The following is a 21,338-nucleotide window of genomic DNA, read 5'->3' as shown; positions in this document are numbered from 1 at the left end:
CATCACGGAGCAATCAGCTGATACACTGATACACATAAATATATCAATGAACAACTACACGCGAACTCACGTCATACTTTATAACAGGTTAGTATTTTTATCCGACTGCGCAAACGCAAAGGAAGGTCGTGTTTATTTGATGAAATATATACTTATCGATCGCTAGTTCTGCCTGACTCTGCCCGCGTGGTTAGACATAGGGAAATTCGTAGGGATATACTTAGTCTTCATTAAAATCTGATAGGAACTTGATAAAAGCTCTTTTGGTCGTCAATTAGCTAAAGTAAAGAAATATAAATTAAACTTCAAAATAATTTGTATCCTTTTATTAGTTCCTCAAATATATTTTGAAAAGCCTGATACTTGATTTGTTTAGCCATAACAGGAGTAATGGAAGGGAAAATCGTAATAGATTTGAAACCATTTTTATTAAGAATCAATTCACAAAAAGTGCATACTTTTAGATAGCATTCTACATATTCATTATTATGTTATTTGCTAACACGTAAAGGCGAAATATTATGATAAAAAAACACTATCAACGTTTGCTGCATCAAAACTATTATTTTTATTACAAGAATAAAATAGAACGTGCTTTTATTTAGGTATCTTTGGTTTTCCACAAACTAAATGAATAAGTATACAAGCATACGAAATTTACATCGTATTTATATTTACAGTATATACTAGTTTGGCTGTCCTTATTACGTAGTTTATGTACATTACATTCTTATTACCTATAATATCACAATGGTTATATTTGAAGCGGTTAACAGATGCATGCTTAAGCAGTTACACATCGCCTAGCTATATTTCCACACTTATTGTATAGTCACATGAGATCTACATAACTATTCTATCGCGTAAGTATTTTTTTGACAGTTTTGACATTTTGATGTCATTGGCTAGATAATCGAAAGTCGAAATTGAAATTTCTCCTAAAAAGTTGCTAAAAATGTCTTAAGGTGCTCCCACACAGCAGTTATATAACGTTAGAAACTGACTTATAACATTTGTTTTTAAACAAATTTGTTTTAAAATTTAATTAAATCGTTTTGTTATCGTGTTACAAATTGTTGTTTAACGTTATTTAACTGCTGTGTGGGAGCACCTTTACGTGGTAATAGAACTTAAACGACGATATGTTAATCACACTATACATAGTTATTTTTTTCTGTTGTTTTAGTCCTATCACTTCTTTATCATTAAATGTTTCTCATTAAAACACTGTTGCTGTGTCTTTTTAATAATCATTCCCTCTCAATGTGTCACTGTTTCAGTCATACTATTCCAAACTCACTTAGTATCACTCCCAGTCTACTGATATCTCTTCCTACATCACTGAGGTTTAAGCACATTTAACGCGTTCCCTCTGTAACGGTAAGCCTTGAAATTACCAATCTTCTTTCCATCTATATACATGTACTGTTTAAAGCATGTATCGCAGAAGAAACCAGGGTCAAAAGGAACCCTGTCACTGCCGACCACGATCCATTTGGCACTGAACTCCGCACAGGTGGTACAGTAGACTGTTTGATTTTGAGCTATGGAGGTTGAACATGGGTAGTTGGAGAAACGGAGCGGGTCACTCGCGTGTAAAAGACGGACTTCTGAGAATACGAACACGTGCTCGCAGTTGCCTTGGTGGACGTATACCTGGAAAGACAGAGTTTAGATTAGCCCTCTTATACATAAAAATATATGAAGTTATAAAAGGCTTAAAAAGTGTTTTGTTTCTTTCACTCCTTAGCGATATGAAAGAGAGAACACATATTATAGCAGCTTTTTAACTAAAAAAAATTTATAGTGTGTTTATGAATAAGAGGGTTAGAGTATAGTCTCTCGCGGATAAGACTGCAAAAATTTTTACAGTTTTTTATTACTGGTCGTGAGTACACCTAGCTAGAATAATGATTGTTGAGCAATGGTCACTCACAGTGTCAAAAATAGATAACAAATGTATTAAAATATTAGTAAAGAAAACGTGATACTTAACGACAAACGAATACTAGGCTTATGTACAAAGTGTTTAAATAATAGCCCTCAAAATAAGCAAAACATATTTTTCGTTGGTAAGGTACTTTGCTATTTTAGGTATTCATGTTATTCAGATATCAACCATAAACACTGGGCGACAAAGTCGAAAATCATTCATAAGAAAAATCGGGAACTACTAACCTCAGGGTATCCCAACTTTAGCACAAGTTCATCGAGCCTCACTTGACACATGTCCATTTTAGGAAAGTTGCCTTTCTTCCTCTCCCGCGCCCACTTGCGTATGGGCTCGCTGTAGTCGATGCAACCTTCGCGCGTGTCCACGTAGAACACGTTGTTTATGAACAGAAACCCTGACGGAAACACCTCCTGCAAGTTTATATTACCAATATATTGTTAAAAAAATGGAAGAAAAACAATCAGAATCTCTGTATTTGTATTATGCTTGCATTTTGGTTATTATAATTATGTTAAAGTATGATTTTGCTGGTAATTATTTATAGAAAATGGATAAAATTGTTTTAATTGTGTTTGAACTTGGATACATTTTTACAGTTTTTCCAATCATCTTTTTATCTGCATTTCAGCTATTCTAATGTTTATTAAAATCGATCAATCTAAATACAAAGAAAAACATCGTAAAGAATGCGAAAGGCCAAACCCTCACTTGGCCAGCGTGATGGACTTAAGGCCTAATCGCTTCCTTATTCTGGCAAGAGTCAATCGCCTAGAAGTCGTACAACAATGCCTAACAAAAATGGCATATCTATTTTAATCCATAAGTTAATATTTCCAGTGGGTATATGTATGTACTAGCTTTTACCCGCGACTTCGTCCACCACCCGAATATTCCCATAGGAATGCGTCATTTTCCCGGGGTAAAAAGTAGCCTATGTCCTTTCTCGGGTAACAAAATATCTCTATACCAAATTTCATGCAAATAATAGCTGAAATGCATTAGAATAGCTGAAATTTCATGCAAATTGGTTCCGTTGTTTAAGCGTCATTGAGTAACAGACAGACAGACAGTATTGATATAGATACCTTAGCAGTAGTAGTGGGCAGCACATCGGGGTTCTCGGAGACATCGACGCGCAGGTCGAAGTCGTTGTGACACACGATGCGGTCGCGCAGCGCCGACAGCCGGTGCCGCCCCGTCAGCAGCACGTCGCAGCAGTACACCGAGTGGCGAGACCGCGTCTGCCCAACAACATGCAATTGTAACTTAAAATTGAGTCAGCCTTCGACCACGACGAGTGCGACCTGCGCCGAAACGTTAGGCATTTTAAGGTAAAATGCGTGTTCGCGTTAATTCCCGTATTCTATTATACATTAAACATTCAATTGCTTTTTAAAGGCACAATAGTTTCAATTTCGGCCTGGACATGATAAATTGAATGCACCCATAAAGTTGTCGGTTGAAGCGATTGTGAGAAAGCTCTAGTGTTAATGTCAACCCAATTTTAGGCTGCTGTAGCCTAACAACTAAGGATCAGACTTGCGAGAAGTTACAGTTGCAATAATACCCATTTATGATTACAACATCATTCTCATTCCTTACACAAGCCTTGTAGCTTTGCTTGAGGTGTTACGAGGATTAGTATCACAAAAACAAACCTCGTAAAAAAGGTACAATATTTGAATCATAACAAAATATAGTGAAATGTAAAACCTTATAGAATCACATGAATTATGACAATGTAAAAGTATAATACACTTACAAATCTGTCTTTTGCCATATTATATGTGTATGGCCTATAGATCCTCACTCTGTAGAGGATGTCCGTGCCTGGCTCCAAGTCTACATCAGGCTCTGAAGTACTGTTCTTTGGAGGCTCTGGATTTTCCTACAACAAACAAAACTATACAGTTTTTGAAGAATATTGATAAGCTATGTGTGTTTCTGCCAGTGTCTCCAATTATATTTACTAGGCCTTTCTTGGTCAATCCCTACATAAAGTACTAATTAATTTGGACTCAGCGAAATATTGAAATGTATTTTGTTTATTCAATTTAGGGTGCTCCCACACAGCAGTTATATAGTGTTAGAAACTGACTTATAACATTTGTTTTTAAACAAATTTGTTTTAAAATGTTATAAAATTATTTTATTATCATGTTACACAATGTTGTATGGTGTTATATAACTGCTGTGTGGGAACATCTTTTCCATCAAGATCAAAATCAAAAAGTTGACTCATTAAAATACCAAATAATTTAGTAACAGTATTCTTAAATTGTATATTTCTTAGAAACCCACACCACTAACCTCTTGTGAATACTGTAGTACCCTGACTCCTCTATACTTAAGCTTTTTAGTGAACAGTCCCTTGGAATCATTTTCTAGTCTGATCTTATTCTTCTTAAGTATGACCAAGTTTGGTGGCTCTCCGGGTGTGGCAGGCTTCACAATCTTACTCTGCATTAAGTTGGAGTGCAATAGACCCATGACAGGAACATTTGTTTGCATTTTTATCTCTCTACCCGTTTTTAGGAGATCTGGGCTGAAATTTGTTTAATGAGTATATTATTAACATTAATTTGAAAGTCTGAATGGAATTACAGGATATTTCAAATGCTTTGTACAAAGTTTATGAAATAAAGGATATTTTGTATTTGAATATAGGTGGAGGAGTACCTGCAAAAAGTTTCCAAATCTTTAAATTCATCATCATTCAGATCACAGCCAACATACTCTCTTACTTTATTCCTGTAGAACTCCTGCAAGCTGGCATGTGGACCTGGTTTACCATAAACTGGTAAATATTGGAACACTTCGGGCAAGTTCTTTGTTATTATAGGCCTAGTGACAAGATTCCCTTTAGCAGCATACATTTGAGGTCCAGTATCAGCTGTGAAAAGCTTAACACGCTTTCTATTAAATGGTTCTTGGTCAAACTCTTCAGTTCCTGGATCTGTTCTAGGGTCTGTATTCAATCCATAAGATGTTGAAGGTTTGCAATCGTTTAACTTATACGTAACAGTACTGTCTAAGCCTGATTTTTCTCCAACCTTGAGTACTCCACTTTTCACATTTTCCATATTTAAACTCTTTATTACGGTAGGAGAAGAAGGAAATGCACATTCTTGTTCATTTATCGATCTTTGGACACCTAAAATAGTATAACATTAATTATATTAAACATAAGAAATGCGCCCGACCAGGTACTAGATATTTTATCAGGACTTACCTCCAGAATCTATTTCCCTAATTAACTGGTTACACATGTCTCCGATAGTAAGATTTATTTTGTCGGCCGGTGTTTTCTCTGTTCCCGACATAACTTTAGTTTATCAAATACTGGCGCCTTATTTAATATGTTACGGTAGGCTACACTTTAAAAAACCTGAATAAATGAAGTGTTATGCCACCCGACTCCTTTTTTTACAACGTCTTCAACTAAAACTTGAAAAATCCCATGAATACTGTAAGCACTGTAAGTACAAAAAGCGACAATTTTATGTTTTTAGAGTTTATACAAACAGATAAACACGAAATCAGAATGGACAAACCCAAACCAAACACAATGTGACAGTGACAATATTGTGACAAATGACAACCATGAAGTGATGAACCAGTACTTGTTACGGATGCGAAATGGAAATTGGGTGGGCGGATGTTCAGGAAAAACAACGCCTAGTCAAAAAGTAAAATTGGGTAAGGTGTGCAGCTATTATAACAAAAAAAACATTTCACTGTTATCAAATTCCACTTGCACTCCTTAATATAAAAGTATTAGTTTTATTCACCTCTTTTTAAGTAAACTTTGCTCCGTAAATTGGAGTGAAACGATGTCATGTAAAATTTGCCTGTTTGTCATGTTTACGTCACTGTCAAGTGTCAACTAGCAGACTCATAACAAACTGCAGGTTTAAGAAGAAAATTATTTTTTGTTATAATAGTTAAGTTACTGTTACTCAATATGCTGACCCTATGGAATCTGTTTGAGGCTTCTTTGCTCTGTCTAAATGCAGTATGTGTTCTACACGAAGAAAGATTCATGCAAAAAAGTAAGTTAACCTATGCTTATTTTAAATTCTCTATTATTCTTTCTTGCGTCGCCTCGGTTCAAAGACACTCAATTCAATTCAATTAAGATCCGAGAATGTAACTGACTTTATATTATAATGTAACCTGTTTGATATTATGTTGTTTTTTAGTGGGCTGGGGAGCTAACAGCCAAAATCAAGGATTTGAGGACCAATCTTCAGTTAAATTCCAGATCTTAAATTTAGTCAGATCTATCAGAACAGTCACTAGAAGTAAGTATCTTAAAGTTTCCTGCATCATAAGATTGGCCTTCTTGTTATGGACTAGATGTGTTAACTTTGTATTTTTTTTTTGCAGTTCCTCTGATTATCCTGAATATATTAACAATATTTTTCAAATTATTACTGGGATAAAAAGCTGAAGAACTTAGGTGTCAGAAGAATTCTATTTACAACAACCATACAGCACTACAAAGTCAACATGAACTCAACATTGCTGGTTAACTTATATAAATATTCCTACTTATAAGAATATAACAACTTTTTAAAAATATATGGATGAGAAAATGTTATTTATGGTGACTACTAAGCCTATTCCAAGACAACAAAAAAAGTCAACATTAATACATCATTTTCTATCTATCAGAAATAAATAAAATTTATACTAACTACAGTGTTTCCTTGTATAATTTTATTATATAAACCTATTGTTATAAGAAACTGTGTGATAAGATTTGGAGAAAATAATGTGCGAGTACCCAGCAATTTAATGAAATCTAATCATTTATTCATTTAGGTCAAGTGCTGACACTTATGATAATCAATGATAGAGAGAGTGAATTTACCACCAGTTGGGAAGGTAGGGTCGATGAGAAGAGCTGGCACGAAGCTCCTGGCCACTCTTTTTTAAATTAATTATGTTCTCAACATAATTAATTTAAGGGCTAGTCACCTATAAATTTGTAAAATACTGTTAAAATCAACAAGTTAAACATTCATTCTGTTAGTCTTGATCATTTCATGCACAAAGTTAAGTAGGTACCTACATTACCAACATATTTTTGAGCCAATCTCATGTCGATAAAAAAACTTAATCGATTTGAGAATATATATATATATTCGCTTAGCCTTTGTTCCAAACTATGTTGGAGTCGGCTTCCAGTCTCACCGGATGCAGCTGGATACCAGTGTTTTACATGGAGCGACTGCCTATCTGACCTCCACAACCCAGTTACTTGGGTATTAACACGATACCCTTCGGTAAGACTGGTTGTCAGACTTTCAAGCTTCTGACTACTGTTAACGACTGTCAAAGATCTTCGAAAATGACAGCCGGGACCCACAATTTAACGTGCCTAATGACAGCCGGGACCCACAATTTAACGTGCCTAATGACAGCCGGGACCCACAATTTATATGCCTCATATAAAAATAATATGTCTTTTATGCGAGATGCCGCAAATATAGCGATCCTCTAAATCCCGCAAGTATGGTAATTGAGTGCGGGTTTGGAACCTCCAGTTGAGAATATTTTGATTTTCTTTTAAATTCTTTCTTTTCTAGTTTTTTCACAATTTTCAAGAAAATTCAAAACATTTTTTAATATCGTTTATTTACATTTAGCTAGAGTATGTATGCATAATTTTGTTCGATAACTTTTTGCCAACTTGTAGGTAGGGACATGATCCCATTTGCATTATTGCTATAAAAATTAAAAAAGAGATTTTATTACTTGTTCATACATACTATAATGCAAAAAGACTTTTTCCCCAACCTAATAGCTGCATTTTTCAAACTTAATTTAAAGTAAAATGTTTTTTTTTTTAATTTTCGAAATTTTCCGAAATGTTATAATGTGTTGATTTCGATTAAAAATTGTTTCATAGGTATTACTTAAACATTCAACATAATCGTTACAAAACAAGACCCTTTTTGTTTTTTGAAAATAAAATAAATCGAATTATTCATTATAATGTCATTTCTGTTTCAATAAAGGATCCATAGGTAATTCTTTATTTTCTTTTCATGTCACTGGCAGCACTGATCGATGAGTCGGCGGCCATATTTGTCAAAGACTAACAAAACGCCGGTCTTTTCCGCTTTGAAGCGTCTGTTGTTTCGACGCGGAAAATTGGTAAATGATGGCAGCAAATAATTATTTCGGGTTTACTCACGGAGGAACCCAATACGGGTAAGTCATCTAACGTTGAATTCAAGAAAATGTTGAGCTAGTGGAAGTTATGGATGAAATATGAAAGAGGTGTGATCGATGTGCCTTGTGCTCATGTTTGTCCTAATCAAAATGGCGTCTGATGTGTATTGATCGTGAGGTTTTCAATGAATTGTGTTTTTTTGCGTAAATTGTGAGTTTGGCGCGTTTTTAGTGCGGCGACGGCAAGTGCAGCCTATGGCGGACAGACTGGGTACGCTGTAGCACCAGCGGCGACGGCCGCTACCTATGGAACCCAACGTGCCGCCGCCACAGGATACGACACAGCGTACCAGGCCGCGGCCGCCACTCAAGGTATGTGCAACCCGTCATTTATGATTCAGCTCATACTATAGTCGGTTCTGGCATTTTGTTTACATAACATGTCATGTACCTACTTGAGATATTTTTTTGTCTCTGTAGAAGACTGGTAAATCGATATTGCTCCAGAGTGATTTGCGTAATTGAATTATCCTGAATGGTCACCTATAATGGATCGCCTAGGTGGTCAGTTGTTAACAAATGGTTTCCTGTTGGTATTCACTGGTGTATTTGCTAGATATATGTATAACTGTACCACTGAATGGTTGGTTGAACAGACTGAATAGATGGAATAAAAACTTGTGTGTTAAACACAATGGGTTGGTTGAATGCTTTTTAAGGACATTTGAAATAGTCTAAAGCTATTGTAGAGTATATATGGTATCCAAGTTGTTAGTTTACCACAAATAATACAAACTCATATCATGTACATATATTTATTCATACATCTGTTTCTTTTTAATATTTTATCAGATTGACTGCTATGATTTACTGTTTATAGATAACAGTTGTGACAATTACACTCAAAATTGTCTGAACCATTATTTGTTATAATGTTGACTCATACATTATTTGATTCAACAAAGTAGGTAATTAGTTACGTCTGAAACTATTTTGTTACAAAAAATTTATTCATATCAGCATAATTCAATGTAATGCTTTCATATATTTCATCACTAAACAAAAGAGCTGATTTGATGTTATTTGATATTAATTGTTGCGTACCTATGAATATGATACTGTGACACTTTGATATGCAAATTGTGTGGTTGTATCTGTTAATTCTTTAAATGCAATTTTATAAACATTTGAGTAATTTGAAACTTAATATAGTTGCAAAATACTCCTATAGTCTAATATTAGATTTCTTAAGATTTTTAGGTTTGGCCCAAAGTACATTTTACTTTGTCAAAAGGAAAAGAAAAAGATAGACACTGACTAGGTGTCCATTCTTGCACATTAAAGGTTCTGTCCCATTCTAGCATTCATTAAAAATATTACGTCTGTTGTATGGCAGCCACCCAGTGGCATAACTAACTGTTCAAGGCCCGTGGCAAATTCATTGGATGAGCCCCCTCCCCCCAATATTAAAAAGCTGAACCACTTTTTTTTTACAAAATTCATTGGATTTAAATAGATTTTTAACTTGTTTATGCTACTGAGTAGGTAACAAAAATAAATCAAAGTCATAACTTTTTTTACTAAACATGTATTTGTGATAAATAATAAATGTTGGAAGTTGGGATTCTCCTCTGATCGGAGGCCCTATTTCCGTATGGTGGATCTGAGAGACAATATTGCACATAAAATAATGAATATAGCCTACAATTGAAGTGGTTGTAAGTAGGCTATCTATTAACAGGTGTGGTTTTACCAGCAGCGGCGCACGCCCATGCCCACGCGGCGGCGGCGGCGGCCTCGGCCTACGACGCCAGCAAGAGCGCCTACTACCAGCAGGCGGCCGCGGCCTACCCCACAGCGGCGCCTCCACAACCACAGCCGACATATGATGCAACTACTGCTAAACCAGCGTATTCTACACCTGCAACTTATGCACAGGTCAGTTGTAGCACATACCTACACCTAACATTTTTCGTAGCTAGGTGAGTGACAATGGTCACTTTTTTATGACTATCAAGTTAGCTGATAAACAAAGTAGCTGTTAGTTCACTGAGTGCCAATAATACTACTATTAGAGTAAGTTCAATTTGATTAGATTTTTTGCTTCTAAGCCCTCCATACCAGACTATTGAATAGAAAATCAGTTTTCAATTTGGCTTTCTCCTAGATTGGATTATAGTTTGCAAATCATGTAGAATGTTTTCAAAGAAATTTCAAGCTATTTGTGAACAACAATCTAGTAACTTCTTTTAATTTACAACTCAATCTATAATGTTTGTATTGGGTATTTATAAAAGTTAATAATGTCATAGCACAGAGATAATATTTCACGCCTAACATACATAAAAGTGAAAGATTCCATAACAAATCTTTATCTGCAATGAAAATATTTGGTTTGATGAAGTGATACTCACATTTATATTCACTCAGAACCCCATTCATTCATATTTGGCTCATTATTTATTATGTTGTGGCATCAAAGTGCTGGATGAATGATCTGGAAGCCATCAATTGTACATAAAAAGTACATTTGTGTACATTGGCCGCTTGCCAATATACACAAATAACAAATAAAGATCTAGTTCCTGTTTCTCTCAATGCTTGGAGTTTATTTATATAAAAGTTTGGTTTCATTTCTACATTTTGATGGTTTTCTTTTACGATTATTTTGTGGGTTCATATTATTTAGAATAGTCAATGTTTGAGATCTATTTCTAAGATGTTTTGAGAGAATTCAGGTATGTTTTCTTCTCTGGTCAAACAGAAAAAGATATTTAGTGGTTGTAAAACTGAGGAAAACTAGTTCATAACTTATTCAAGTCAGCATATTTATATTCTAAAAAGTTAAGTGATGATCAATAGTCGCTTTGTTCAGGTATTGGACACTATTTTACACAGGTTACTGTTCTACAATTCATTGTGTAATTGTTATAGAGAGATAAGTCAAGAAACAATGATGTAGAGTTAAATACACATATAATGATTGCAGTGTAGGTGGCTCACAACTGAGGCAATTGAGTGGTGATCTATTCTTGTTTTGAAATCTTTTAACTGAGTTGTAAAGTATCAGTCCGGCCATACAAATCAATTATGGATAATAATATTATGTATTCTCCTTTACATCATGCACATTTCACTACTCTGAAGTGATTATTTTATAAGTATAGATTTAAATTAAAAGTCAAGTTTGTTAAAGGTCAGGTTAAACTATTCTTGTAGAATCTGTTTGTCGAACCATTGTTGACCTAGACAGGTTTTAGCTCAATTTGGGTGATTTTTCCTGCAGTAGTAGATGGTAAGCGATATCTATATTCGTAATCGGTGGTATGAAAAGGCGTATGAATGTGAATGAGCAAGGAAAGTTTGTAAGGATCGTACCAAATGGTGTTCTTTATATTATTTTTGTTGTCATTAATTATTTTCGGTCCCATGAAATAATACTCGAACATTATCTTATTATTTCAACGTAGTGTTAGTATATTAGCCATTAGCTAGGTGACAGTGTCGTAGTGCTTCGCACTGAGTAGTCAAAGTGTCAGTATAAAAAAGATGTCAGTACGGGCCGCAGGGCGGCGGGCGCGCGGGCGGCGGCGGCGCCAAGGCGGCGTACGGCGGCGTGTACACGGCCACCACCGTGGCCACGTCCTACTCCACGCAGGCCTACACCGCCACCGCGGCGCAGACGGCTAAACGTGAGTACTCCACCGTTTACACTTGCTCCCCGAACTTGTCATTTTACAAATCGATTCTCGTATCAACATTTTTTCCATACTTCACTCAATTTTAAAAAGGTCTTTTAAAAAAGTAAAGGATTATCTAATTTGTAATTTTTGACAAAGTAGATGAGAATACTCTTAATTTCAAGTGTGTTCAATCTAGAAGTTTATAAACTGTTTAAATTAGCATAAATATGCTTTTTACAAACATTTTTTTCAGTAAAAATATATATCAAAAATTAAAATGTATTGTGTTGCATTGTAGAATCAACAAACAGAGGCAACACGGCGTACGACACGGCTCTCTACAACGCGGCGACAATGTACGTCGCTCAACAGAACAAAACCGGCGGCGGAACGTAAGTGCCATTGTTACTGTTTACACCACTTATTCTATGTCGACTGTGTATACTTATATTTAGCATAGCACATTCGCATCTCTTTGTTATAACTTTGATGAGAGCATGAAGATCTGCGCGTTGTTGGACAAACTCAAATCTTATCTTGGAGTTATCCCGTCTGGTCAGCTATTTGGATTCTATGTGTCTTAGTTTTTTATGCAGTCTCTCTTGTTTAGAAATGTAATATCCTTATGTTGGAGTCAGTTCTTTCAAAGGTTATATTGTCTGTATTGTCAAAAATCTTTTGTATTGATGTTTTGTCACCTCTACATAACAATGTTCCCTTTACGTCAATGCGTTCATGAAAGTTAAAGATCGCACTTCGAGCACGTCTTTGTGCATAACCGTTACAGATAGCGACTTTTTATTATAGTTTTCATTAGAAATATGTAAATGAGACTATTTTTAGATGTTACGTGTCACCCGGCCATTTACTTAATAGAAAAATTAGGTTTCAGCCTTGCTTTTTAACGTAATACGTAATATAACTTATTACCGAAGGCGTGGTACCTTATTTTTATTCTAATTTTAGGGTAACAGGTCGAGCGGTAGAAATCTTTTTCCAATCCCATATAAAATAGTGAATAATTTTTTTTTATCAACGTTAAACATATTCGACATCGGACAGGATATTATTTATATTCGGTCGATAACTATAAGTGGTCCGTTTCAGCGGGTGGAAGAACTACAACAAGAGCGGGGTAGGCGCGGGGCAGGCGCGGCGCCCCAAGCCGCCGCCGAAGGCGCAGCAGCTGCACTACTGCGACGTGTGCCGCATCTCGTGCGCCGGCCCGCAGGTGAGTGTCGCGCGTGTGTGAGTGAGGGGCCGGTGTGCTGCGGTACTGACGCGCGCTCGTTGCAGACGTATAAGGAGCACCTGGAGGGGCAGAAGCACAAGAAGAAGGAGGCGGCCGTGAAGCTGGCGGCGGCCGGCGCCGTGCTGGCGGCGGCGCGCGGCGCGGGCGGCGGCGCGCTGCGCTGCGAGCTGTGTGACGTCACGTGCACGGGCGCCGACGCCTACGCGGCGCACGTGCGCGGCATCAAGCACCAGAAGGTGGTGAAGCTGCACACCATGCTGGGCAAGCCCATCCCCTCCACCGAGCCCACCAAGATCGGACAAGGTACCGCCCCACCCCGACCGCCGCTCTTCCTTACGTTCTTCCTTATACGATTCACCGCGCCGTCTCTCGCCCCGTCGCGGACTGACCGTAGAGGTCCTTCGCTACGTGCGCTGTTCGCTGAGTTTTCCCCCTATGCGTAACTTTATACCGATAAATCGGATCCCTTCGAGTCCAGTCCGAATAAATACTTGGACGAAGATATCACGTTTACGGCATTATTTAGTTTGTTTTTTATATCTATCGATAAAAACGAGACCGCTCGAGTGTAATGTTGATTTCTTCTGTAGCTTCTATAGTTCTTTTACGACCGACGCGATCTGTGAGACGGTCGCATACTGTAGATACTTCTATTTATGTGTATCAGATATGCTCTCCAAGTACGGCCGCGTTCGTACGGAGAACATATTTGTGAGATGTCTCGCATCTGTGCTGACACCCGCATCCGCCACAACGCCATATATCTGTATAAAAGCGCGCGTTAAGTTGGCCTCTAGATTTGCAACAGTCAAATTTTCTCTACGTTTAACATGATGGCACCCAATACAGATATGTAGAGTGTGTTTCGTGGGCCTTTTTTATGATGAACGTCGAAACCGTTGTACTCTGAATATGTCGAATTGGACACGTAATCCTGTAGAAAAGGCCTATCTCTCAAAATAAAGCTAGTCGATTCGTGACTAAATGTAACGTGAGAAAATTTGACTTTTCCGATCTATCAGCCAAAAAGACGGTGGCCGGGACGCCCAAGATAGCATTCGTGGCGTCCGGGGGGCTCAGTACAGTCGCGAGTTCGTCTACCAAAGACCAAAAACAACTCCAAGGCGAGAAAGACAAGGAGGGCGACGACAAGGACGACGAGGGCGAGGCCGAGCCCGAGGTGCAGCCCGTGGGGCAGGACTACATCGAGGAGATCCGCGGCGACGACGGCAAGGCGCTCAGCTTCAACTGCAAGCTGTGCGACTGCAAGTTCAACGACCCCAACGCCAAGGAGATGCACATGAAGGGCCGCCGCCACCGCCTGCAGTACAAGAAGAAGGTACGTGCCACCCCACGTCATCACGCACTCGCCCCGCACTCGCCTTCCAATGATTACTTAGTAAAAGGTTTGAGGTGCACGTCGAGCCTGGGGGCCGTGCGCGGCCGCCAAGAGTTCCGTGCACCGTATGATTACAACTTCTCATGAGGACGCAATCGATCTCTGTCGAACGACTTCATATCGCTTTAAATGAGAGCTCACGAATCCTTTATCGCGTAGGTACAACCAGATCTGGAGGTGAAAGTGAAGCCGTCGATGCACCAACGTAAGCTCGCCGAGGCTAAGGCGCAGCGCATGCTCGTGAGGGACGAGCTGTGGGCGAGGAGACGCATGCACGACGTACGTTCACAGTCAGTTCTAAACGTCTCCGTCGAACGTCACTAGACGAGCACTATAATTTCGCCGTTTCGACAGGGCATGGAGGAGGAGGAGCGCATGTACTGGGAGGGCGGCATGGAGCCGTGGTGGGGTCGCGGCCCCGTCCCGCCGCCGATGCACCACCACCACCACGTACGTATCTACGGCGCTCGGCGCAGGCTCGGTGCGGACCGGCGCTAACTCTAACTCTGTCCCCCGCAGGGCATGGGCATGCCGTACGGGCCCGTGGGGCGGCGGCCCGAGACGTCGGACGACCGCCACGTGCTGGCCAAGCACGCGGAGATCTACCCCGCCGAGCTGCAGCTGCAGGACATCCAGCGCGCCGTGTCGCACACCGAGAAGGCGCTCAAGTCGCTCTCCGACGCGCTCGCCGACCACGCGCGCCCCAAGGTACCCTCCGCTCCACCCCTCCCCCCCACCCCCACACGCTCGCTCCCGCCGTGCTCTATACGACGTTTGTGCTGCAGGGACAGACTCCGGCGAAGGCTCCCGCCAAGCAGGACGACAAGAAGGATGACAAACCCGAAGGGAAAGAAGACGGTCGCGATAACCAATTGTGAGTACGAATGTAAAATTCCCCTTCTTTCGTATGTTTATATTTTGTTCATTTTTTGGTTTGCACTCTGGGTACGTTTTTAATACAGTGGGAACGTTATTTGGCGAACCGTTAACGATAAGGATGAACCGATGATTATTCAGGATGAGGCGTGAGTTCAAAAATAATGTAGTTAGATCGCTTACGTCGTCGAGTCCGATTAATGTCTGTAGTTAGTGGTATGGATCGGAGGAACAGTTTTATTAGCTGCTAAGTAAAAAGGAAAGGTTCTCAGGGAAACAGAGTAATATTTAGTCAGTCGAAATATACAGGGCGTTAGGCAGTCTCGTCCGAACGACGTAGGTCTCTGTTCCGATTTAGATTTTCTCTTCGAATCGATATCTCATAGGGCATCACAGTACGCGGACGGAACGATAGTCTTTAATTAAATTCACTCGGTACGGGCCGTTCAATTTTACGAAACGAGTATCATATCTCCCGCCGAACGCCCTGTATAATTACCTATACCTAGTTACGTAGTTTTAGTAGTAGACTTAATAACGTAGTCGCATTCCACCGAGCGCTGTGTACTGTCGCGTGTGTGACTGGTGTCGTGTCGCAGGTTCTCGTTCGTGTCGGAGGGCGAGGCCAGCGCGGCGGCGGGCGCCGAGCCCAGCCCGCGGGCGCTGAAGGGCGTGATGCGCGTGGGGCTGCTGGCCAAGGGGCTGCTGCTCAAGGGCGACCGCGACGTGCGCCTCGTGGTGCTGTGCCACGACCGCCCCACCATCACGCTGCTCAAGCGCGTGGCCGCCGACCTGCCCGCGCACCTCGCCAAGGTCAAGGTGCGTGTCGTGGGTGTGTGTGTGACTGTGACGTGTGTGACCGTGACCCTCACTGACCGCCGCCCCCCCCCAGGGCCCCGGCGACGAGCCCAAGTACAAGGTGGAGCTGCTGCCGGCGGAGGGCGCCGTGCAGGTGTCGGACGGCGCGGTGCAGGTGCTGGTGTCGCTGACGTCGGCGGTGATGCGCGAGCCCGCAGGTCAGTGCCGGGCCGCGCCGCCCCCACGATTATCGACCTCGCCAATTTCACTTAAACACCTCTCTGTACTCTCGCTTTGATCTTTTGAGGCCATCTTGCTGTTCTAGCCAAAACTTAGACCGCTGACGATACTAAGACGGACGGTTGAAATTGGTTGTCGAAATCGTCAATTTACGGCAGCAGTGCGGAGGAACGCTCAGAACAAACTATCTAATCTGTGGTATAATATTTTATATTTTTGTGTATGTATTTTACGAGTATATTTTTGTTTTCCATTGCTAATGTGTGATGAAAAAAAAGATAATTTGTTCAAAGTTTACCGCCCACACCGGGCACTGTGTTGAATGCTTATTTTTAGGTGTGAGTAGGGTAAGATGCGGCGAGAAGAAAAGGATTTTTGATCATCTATCACGATATATCACGTGCGTCTTGACTCCGCAGTGGTATATCATTCTACTGAAACGGAGCAAACATAATTTCCTATATTTATTCTTATATATTTATACTGTTATTTTAATTTAAGATTTTCTATCGAGCCCGATCGATTAGGACTAACATTATGATATTGCCAAACTTATTTATAATTTGAATAAATTGGGGACGTGTTTTGGGTCGTTACGTAGATCGTTAGAGTAATAATTTACCTTTCGTAACAGGACACGTGTCCATTTTGTTCTCGGCACGCTACTCGGGGGCGCGGTCGGCCCCTCAGATCTCGCCCCCCGCGGTAGCGCGCCTCCCCCCTTAGTGCTGAGTAGGGTGTACGAGTGATGTTTGCCCCGTTTTCGTCGATGTTTTGATGGTCAAACACCCTTTGTGTTGTTGTCGCTAGACGGTGGCGACATAAAGCGAGACGACAAGGATGTGCTCCCGCGCCAGAAGTGTTTGGACGCGTTGGCCGCCCTTCGGCACGCCAAGTGGTTCCAGGTACATTCGCACTACATTTACACTCCGTGCGCACTCCGGCACCTCGCACACGACCCTTCACCACTCGTCTACAGTACCCGACGTACCTAAATCTATCACACTGACATTAATAATATCGTGTGTGACGCCGGATTGCGCACATTATATTTTAGTCACATGTTTATTTTTTATTTTTCCATCTAAATTAGTAGTATTTTATTTTAAAAGTTGAGATAATGCTAACTCCCATGAACATGTGGCTACAAGTGCTCCCTACTCCGAAGCTGCGTTTCCGCGCACTCTGTAGCCGACCGTGGGAGGATACACGATAGGAAACGCAGTTTGTGATCTGTCACTGTTCACATTTATTGCTCCGTTTCTTCTGTGGCGGACGAGCCGTAAGCCGTGTAACGTAACGCGAGAGGGGAGCAATAAATGGCGTCCGTTCGCGGCGGGCCGGGTCCCCCCCCCGCCGCGGGCGACGCGGGCTCACGCCGTCGTACTGTGCAGGCTAGAGCCGCCACGCTGCAGTCCTGCGTCATCATCATCCGCATCATGAGGGACCTCTGCCGCCGCATCCCCAACTGGACGCCGCTCAACCCCTACGTGAGTACCGTCCTGTGATGTGTGTGTGTGTCTGGCGCCACAGTCGCTACAGCCGCTCGTCCGCAGGCCATGGAGCTGCTGGTGGCGGGCGTGATGCAGTCGGCGGGCGCGGCGCTGTCGCCGGGCGAGGCGCTGCGCCGGGTGTGCGAGGCGCTGGCGGGCGGCCTGCTGCTGGAGCACGGGCCCGGCCTGCGGGACCCCTGCGAGAAGGACCTCGTCGTGAGTACCGGCGCATCTCCCGTTCGCGAGTTATTTTTAATAACTCTTTAATTTCCTTTCCCCTGACTGTCTGTTTTTATCGACTTTTCAGGACGCTCTGGGCAATCTGCCGCCGCAGAAACGTGAAGATCTGACCGCATCGGCGCAACAATTCCTTAGACAAATTGCCTTTAGACAGATTCACAAGGTAACTACTGATTTTTGTTAGCCACCGATATTGAATCAAAAACTTAGTTCCTTCCATCCATTCGATTCCATATCGTATGAGAGACAGATAATAATAATACGTTGCGACGTTCCAGGTGCTGGACATGGAGCCGCTGCCCAAGCTGAAGCACACGACGGGCGCGTGGAAGTTCCCCCGCAAGCGCAGGCGCTCCAACACTGACACCGAGGCCGACACCCCCAACGGTAACTAGCTATTTATCCCTATAGTCCTGCAACAATCCGGTATCATTTTACGGGTGGTATGCACATTGCACAGGTTCCACCAAAGTCAACGTGTATTTTTTTCACTGTAGGGTAGAGTACTTTAATTTGGTAATTTGGATTAGCAAATCACCACAAAGAATGTATGTTATGTCAGAGGTTTATTGAAATTTGGAAATGATGAGACTTGATGACGAGTCGTAGGGGATGCTAAGTGCGCGGTGAGCTCGCGACTGTGCCGAGTTATTTGGCGCTGAGTGAAGTGTGCCGCGCCTCGCTACTCGCTGACGACATGGCACTCTGATCCTCTGTGTTATGCTGTAGGAAGAAGATTGTGTATTTATTATTGTAGGTAAACAACCGCTCTGACAACACGTACATACATGACAACTCTACAAAGTAGAAAGAAAAATATATTTATTGCTGTATTTTAATTTACAGGTGAAGGCAAAGTGGTTAAGACGGAAGAGAAGATGGACGCGTCTGAAAACAGCGCCGCCGCCAAAAAGTAGTAACACATACAAATTACATACTCACACTCACTACACACTACACATTACTCACCTCTCACTTGTATCACACTCGCACGCTGTCTGTTCTCGTCACTGTGTCGTGTGCTACAAGAGAGAGTCGTCGTTTCTACAGCGACACGTTTTAGGACATTTACGAATTTGAATCTACCATTTGTCTGACATTTGATAATTAACAATAACCCCCTAGAACGTGGCGTTATAGAATATCACCAGATAGCGAGGGAGTACGTTAGACTCGTTCTACGTTAAGTTACTGTGTGCAAATCAATCTCCGATATTTTGTATAATCTGTGTATCATTTACACTAAATTTATTTTTTTGGTCACACAAACTCGTGGTGATGATCTGTCCAAAATATTAACTAGTACACATAAATATAATGCCGCGGTTTATAGTAGTGTTTAATATTAGATAGGATTAGAGTCTATTCTATATAATGTAAGTAGTGTTAGCGTTACGCGAGGAGACAGGGATAGTCGAGTGACGAGTACTGCAAGCTGTGAAGGAATTGTCAAAGAGAGTGGGTCGCGATTTTAATGAACATGACTGGCCTGGTGCCGGGCGCCGGACAGTCCGCGCCCCGAGCAGTGCCGATATAGAAGTGCGTCAGTGTTACAGTATTTGACTTTATTCATATTTAGTTCCTTACGGGTGTCCGCCGACGAGCACCCGTACGTTATCCTGCGACATAGCAGTTTATTTTTAATATATATGAGTACCCCCCATATTCCTTAGTTTAGTAAGGTGTATATTTTTCATGTATGTATATTATACGCTGCCCCTAAAGATGGCAATTTATAAAAGTATACAAGGTATGGTAGGCCGAGAATTGGTGTAAAGAATTTGCTTTGGCCCTGTCCTCAACGAGGAATTTAAAATGAGCAGATTTTGAATTAGAATCTTTCTGTAATGTGTGATCAGGCTTATGTCAATCATTCGTTTATGTTATGTAGAAAAGAAATAAATTGTGTTGTAGGCGTTAAGGACAGTTAATAGTAAGCTCATACATGTTTGACGATATACACGTTGTGTAGTCGAATGTGTGAATAAAATGATTTAACAGTTAGTCAACACCCTGTGTCGCAATAACTAATGCCTTATTAACGCGAGTCTTTGTTGTTCGGTTATTAGATGTTTGTTGCTGTTCACGAGTAATGCAGTTAGCATACTAATAATATTATATGAATCAGTAACTATGTGAAGCACGAACTGTTTATATTGTAATACATATTGACGTCTAAAATTCATATCGCACCAAGTTATATACTAAATTTTAAATTCGGTGTGATATAATCTAATATTTATTTATTAAAGTAGGGTTATCAGAGTAACCCAGTAAAATTTAGATAGATTATTATAAAATATCCATTTCAGACTAGATTCTGTGAAACCACGTTTTTTATTTTTATTCTTTAAAACTGTACTTTGGAGATTAATGTCAATAAAAATAATGACGAAAATTAGAAATGTTTTTTATTTCCCTATAACTTTCCGATCCATTCCCAAACCGTCAATGTTTCTATATGACACGGTGTCCTGCGTGAGCGACGAATACGACGCGACGTGTATGTGTGTACTGCGGGCCCATTTTTATTTTTGTGACTAATAACAGTGCAAGTGTAGTTATTTGTAAAGTGGATATTAGAGTTTGTGAAGACATAATTCAAAAGACATATCGCTTTTAGTGGGTCCCTCAATTCACACACATGAGCTCCCAAATTTAGTTATATAACAGTGTTGGGCAAAATTTAGTTTGATTGATGATTCATTAAGATTATATTATTTATTCATGACTAATGAATAATGACTGAAAAAATTCAATCATGTGTGTCGTGAATCGTGATTGATGATTAATTAGTGTAAGTGTTAGTCTGTTATTCAATCATCACTAAAATTTTAATCACTAACTAAAATAATACTTAAATAAAATTAAGCTTTTCAATTCTACGTTCCATGAATGTTGATTTGTAATTATAATATTTGTTAGATCATGAAAAAATGAAAGAAGTTTTACAACGGAATCAGTATTTTTTTTTAATTTACATGCTGGTAGAAAGTGAATACCTGTATACATTTGCAATAATTAAGTTTGGGCTAATTAAGTTAAAAAAAAATCATTTTCAAATTGTGTCCGTAATGACACGCACACAGTCAGAAATCGTCCGTTCCTTATTTACTTAAAAAAATACAATAGCAGTAAGTAGGTATAATCTAAAAAAAAGATTTAAAACAAATTTTATAAATAATGGACTTATTCTCTATCAGTCAACTGTGATCAGTTA

At 40.4% G+C, this 21,338-nt stretch overlaps 3 protein-coding genes across 7 annotated transcripts; 2 read left to right on the top strand and 1 right to left on the bottom strand.

The window, feature by feature from the left end:
* Positions 1 to 324: 324 nt before the first annotated feature.
* Positions 325 to 5,555, bottom strand: Pbp49 (proximal sequence element A Pbp49). The gene is made up of 7 exons (XM_076123638.1): positions 5,187 to 5,555; positions 4,634 to 5,108; positions 4,265 to 4,499; positions 3,717 to 3,842; positions 3,040 to 3,195; positions 2,179 to 2,364; positions 325 to 1,656 (listed from the first exon to the last, which is right to left on the bottom strand). The coding sequence occupies exons 1-7, from the start codon at positions 5,275 to 5,277 to the stop codon at positions 1,339 to 1,341; spliced, it is 1,587 nt and encodes a 528-aa protein (XP_075979753.1). The 5' UTR covers positions 5,278 to 5,555; the 3' UTR covers positions 325 to 1,338.
* Positions 5,556 to 5,824: 269 nt separating this feature from the next.
* Positions 5,825 to 6,653, top strand: LOC142978836 (immediate early response 3-interacting protein 1). Its single transcript, XM_076123426.1, has 3 exons — positions 5,825 to 6,006; positions 6,157 to 6,258; positions 6,344 to 6,653. The coding sequence occupies exons 1-3, from the start codon at positions 5,919 to 5,921 to the stop codon at positions 6,397 to 6,399; spliced, it is 246 nt and encodes an 81-aa protein (XP_075979541.1). The 5' UTR covers positions 5,825 to 5,918; the 3' UTR covers positions 6,400 to 6,653.
* Positions 6,654 to 8,023: 1,370 nt separating this feature from the next.
* Zn72D (Zinc-finger protein 72D) lies at positions 8,024 to 20,517 on the top strand. Of its 5 annotated transcripts, none has more exons than XM_076123690.1 (20): positions 8,024 to 8,176; positions 8,370 to 8,509; positions 9,897 to 10,075; positions 11,694 to 11,829; positions 12,119 to 12,212; positions 12,928 to 13,051; positions 13,117 to 13,375; positions 14,095 to 14,411; positions 14,631 to 14,750; positions 14,826 to 14,921; positions 14,991 to 15,179; positions 15,257 to 15,345; positions 15,947 to 16,166; positions 16,240 to 16,363; positions 17,196 to 17,290; positions 17,780 to 17,875; positions 17,942 to 18,094; positions 18,186 to 18,281; positions 18,397 to 18,505; positions 18,965 to 20,517. In XM_076123690.1, exons 1-20 carry the CDS (start codon positions 8,124 to 8,126, stop codon positions 19,033 to 19,035), a joined length of 2,760 nt encoding a protein of 919 aa, XP_075979805.1. In that variant the 5' UTR covers positions 8,024 to 8,123; the 3' UTR covers positions 19,036 to 20,517. The 5 variants fall into 5 exon arrangements, with proteins under 5 accessions (XP_075979805.1, XP_075979804.1, XP_075979803.1 ...); XM_076123689.1 differs by having other exon boundaries at positions 9,894 to 10,075; XM_076123688.1 differs by having other exon boundaries at positions 9,879 to 10,075; positions 11,706 to 11,829.
* Positions 20,518 to 21,338: the final 821 nt, after the last annotated feature.

The sequence above is a fragment of the Anticarsia gemmatalis genome, chromosome 15 (assembly GCF_050436995.1).
Source record: "Anticarsia gemmatalis isolate Benzon Research Colony breed Stoneville strain chromosome 15, ilAntGemm2 primary, whole genome shotgun sequence".
NCBI lineage: Eukaryota > Metazoa > Arthropoda > Insecta > Lepidoptera > Erebidae > Anticarsia > Anticarsia gemmatalis.
Note: the sequence above shows the minus strand (reverse complement) of the source record. Positions and strands in the feature narration are given on the sequence as shown.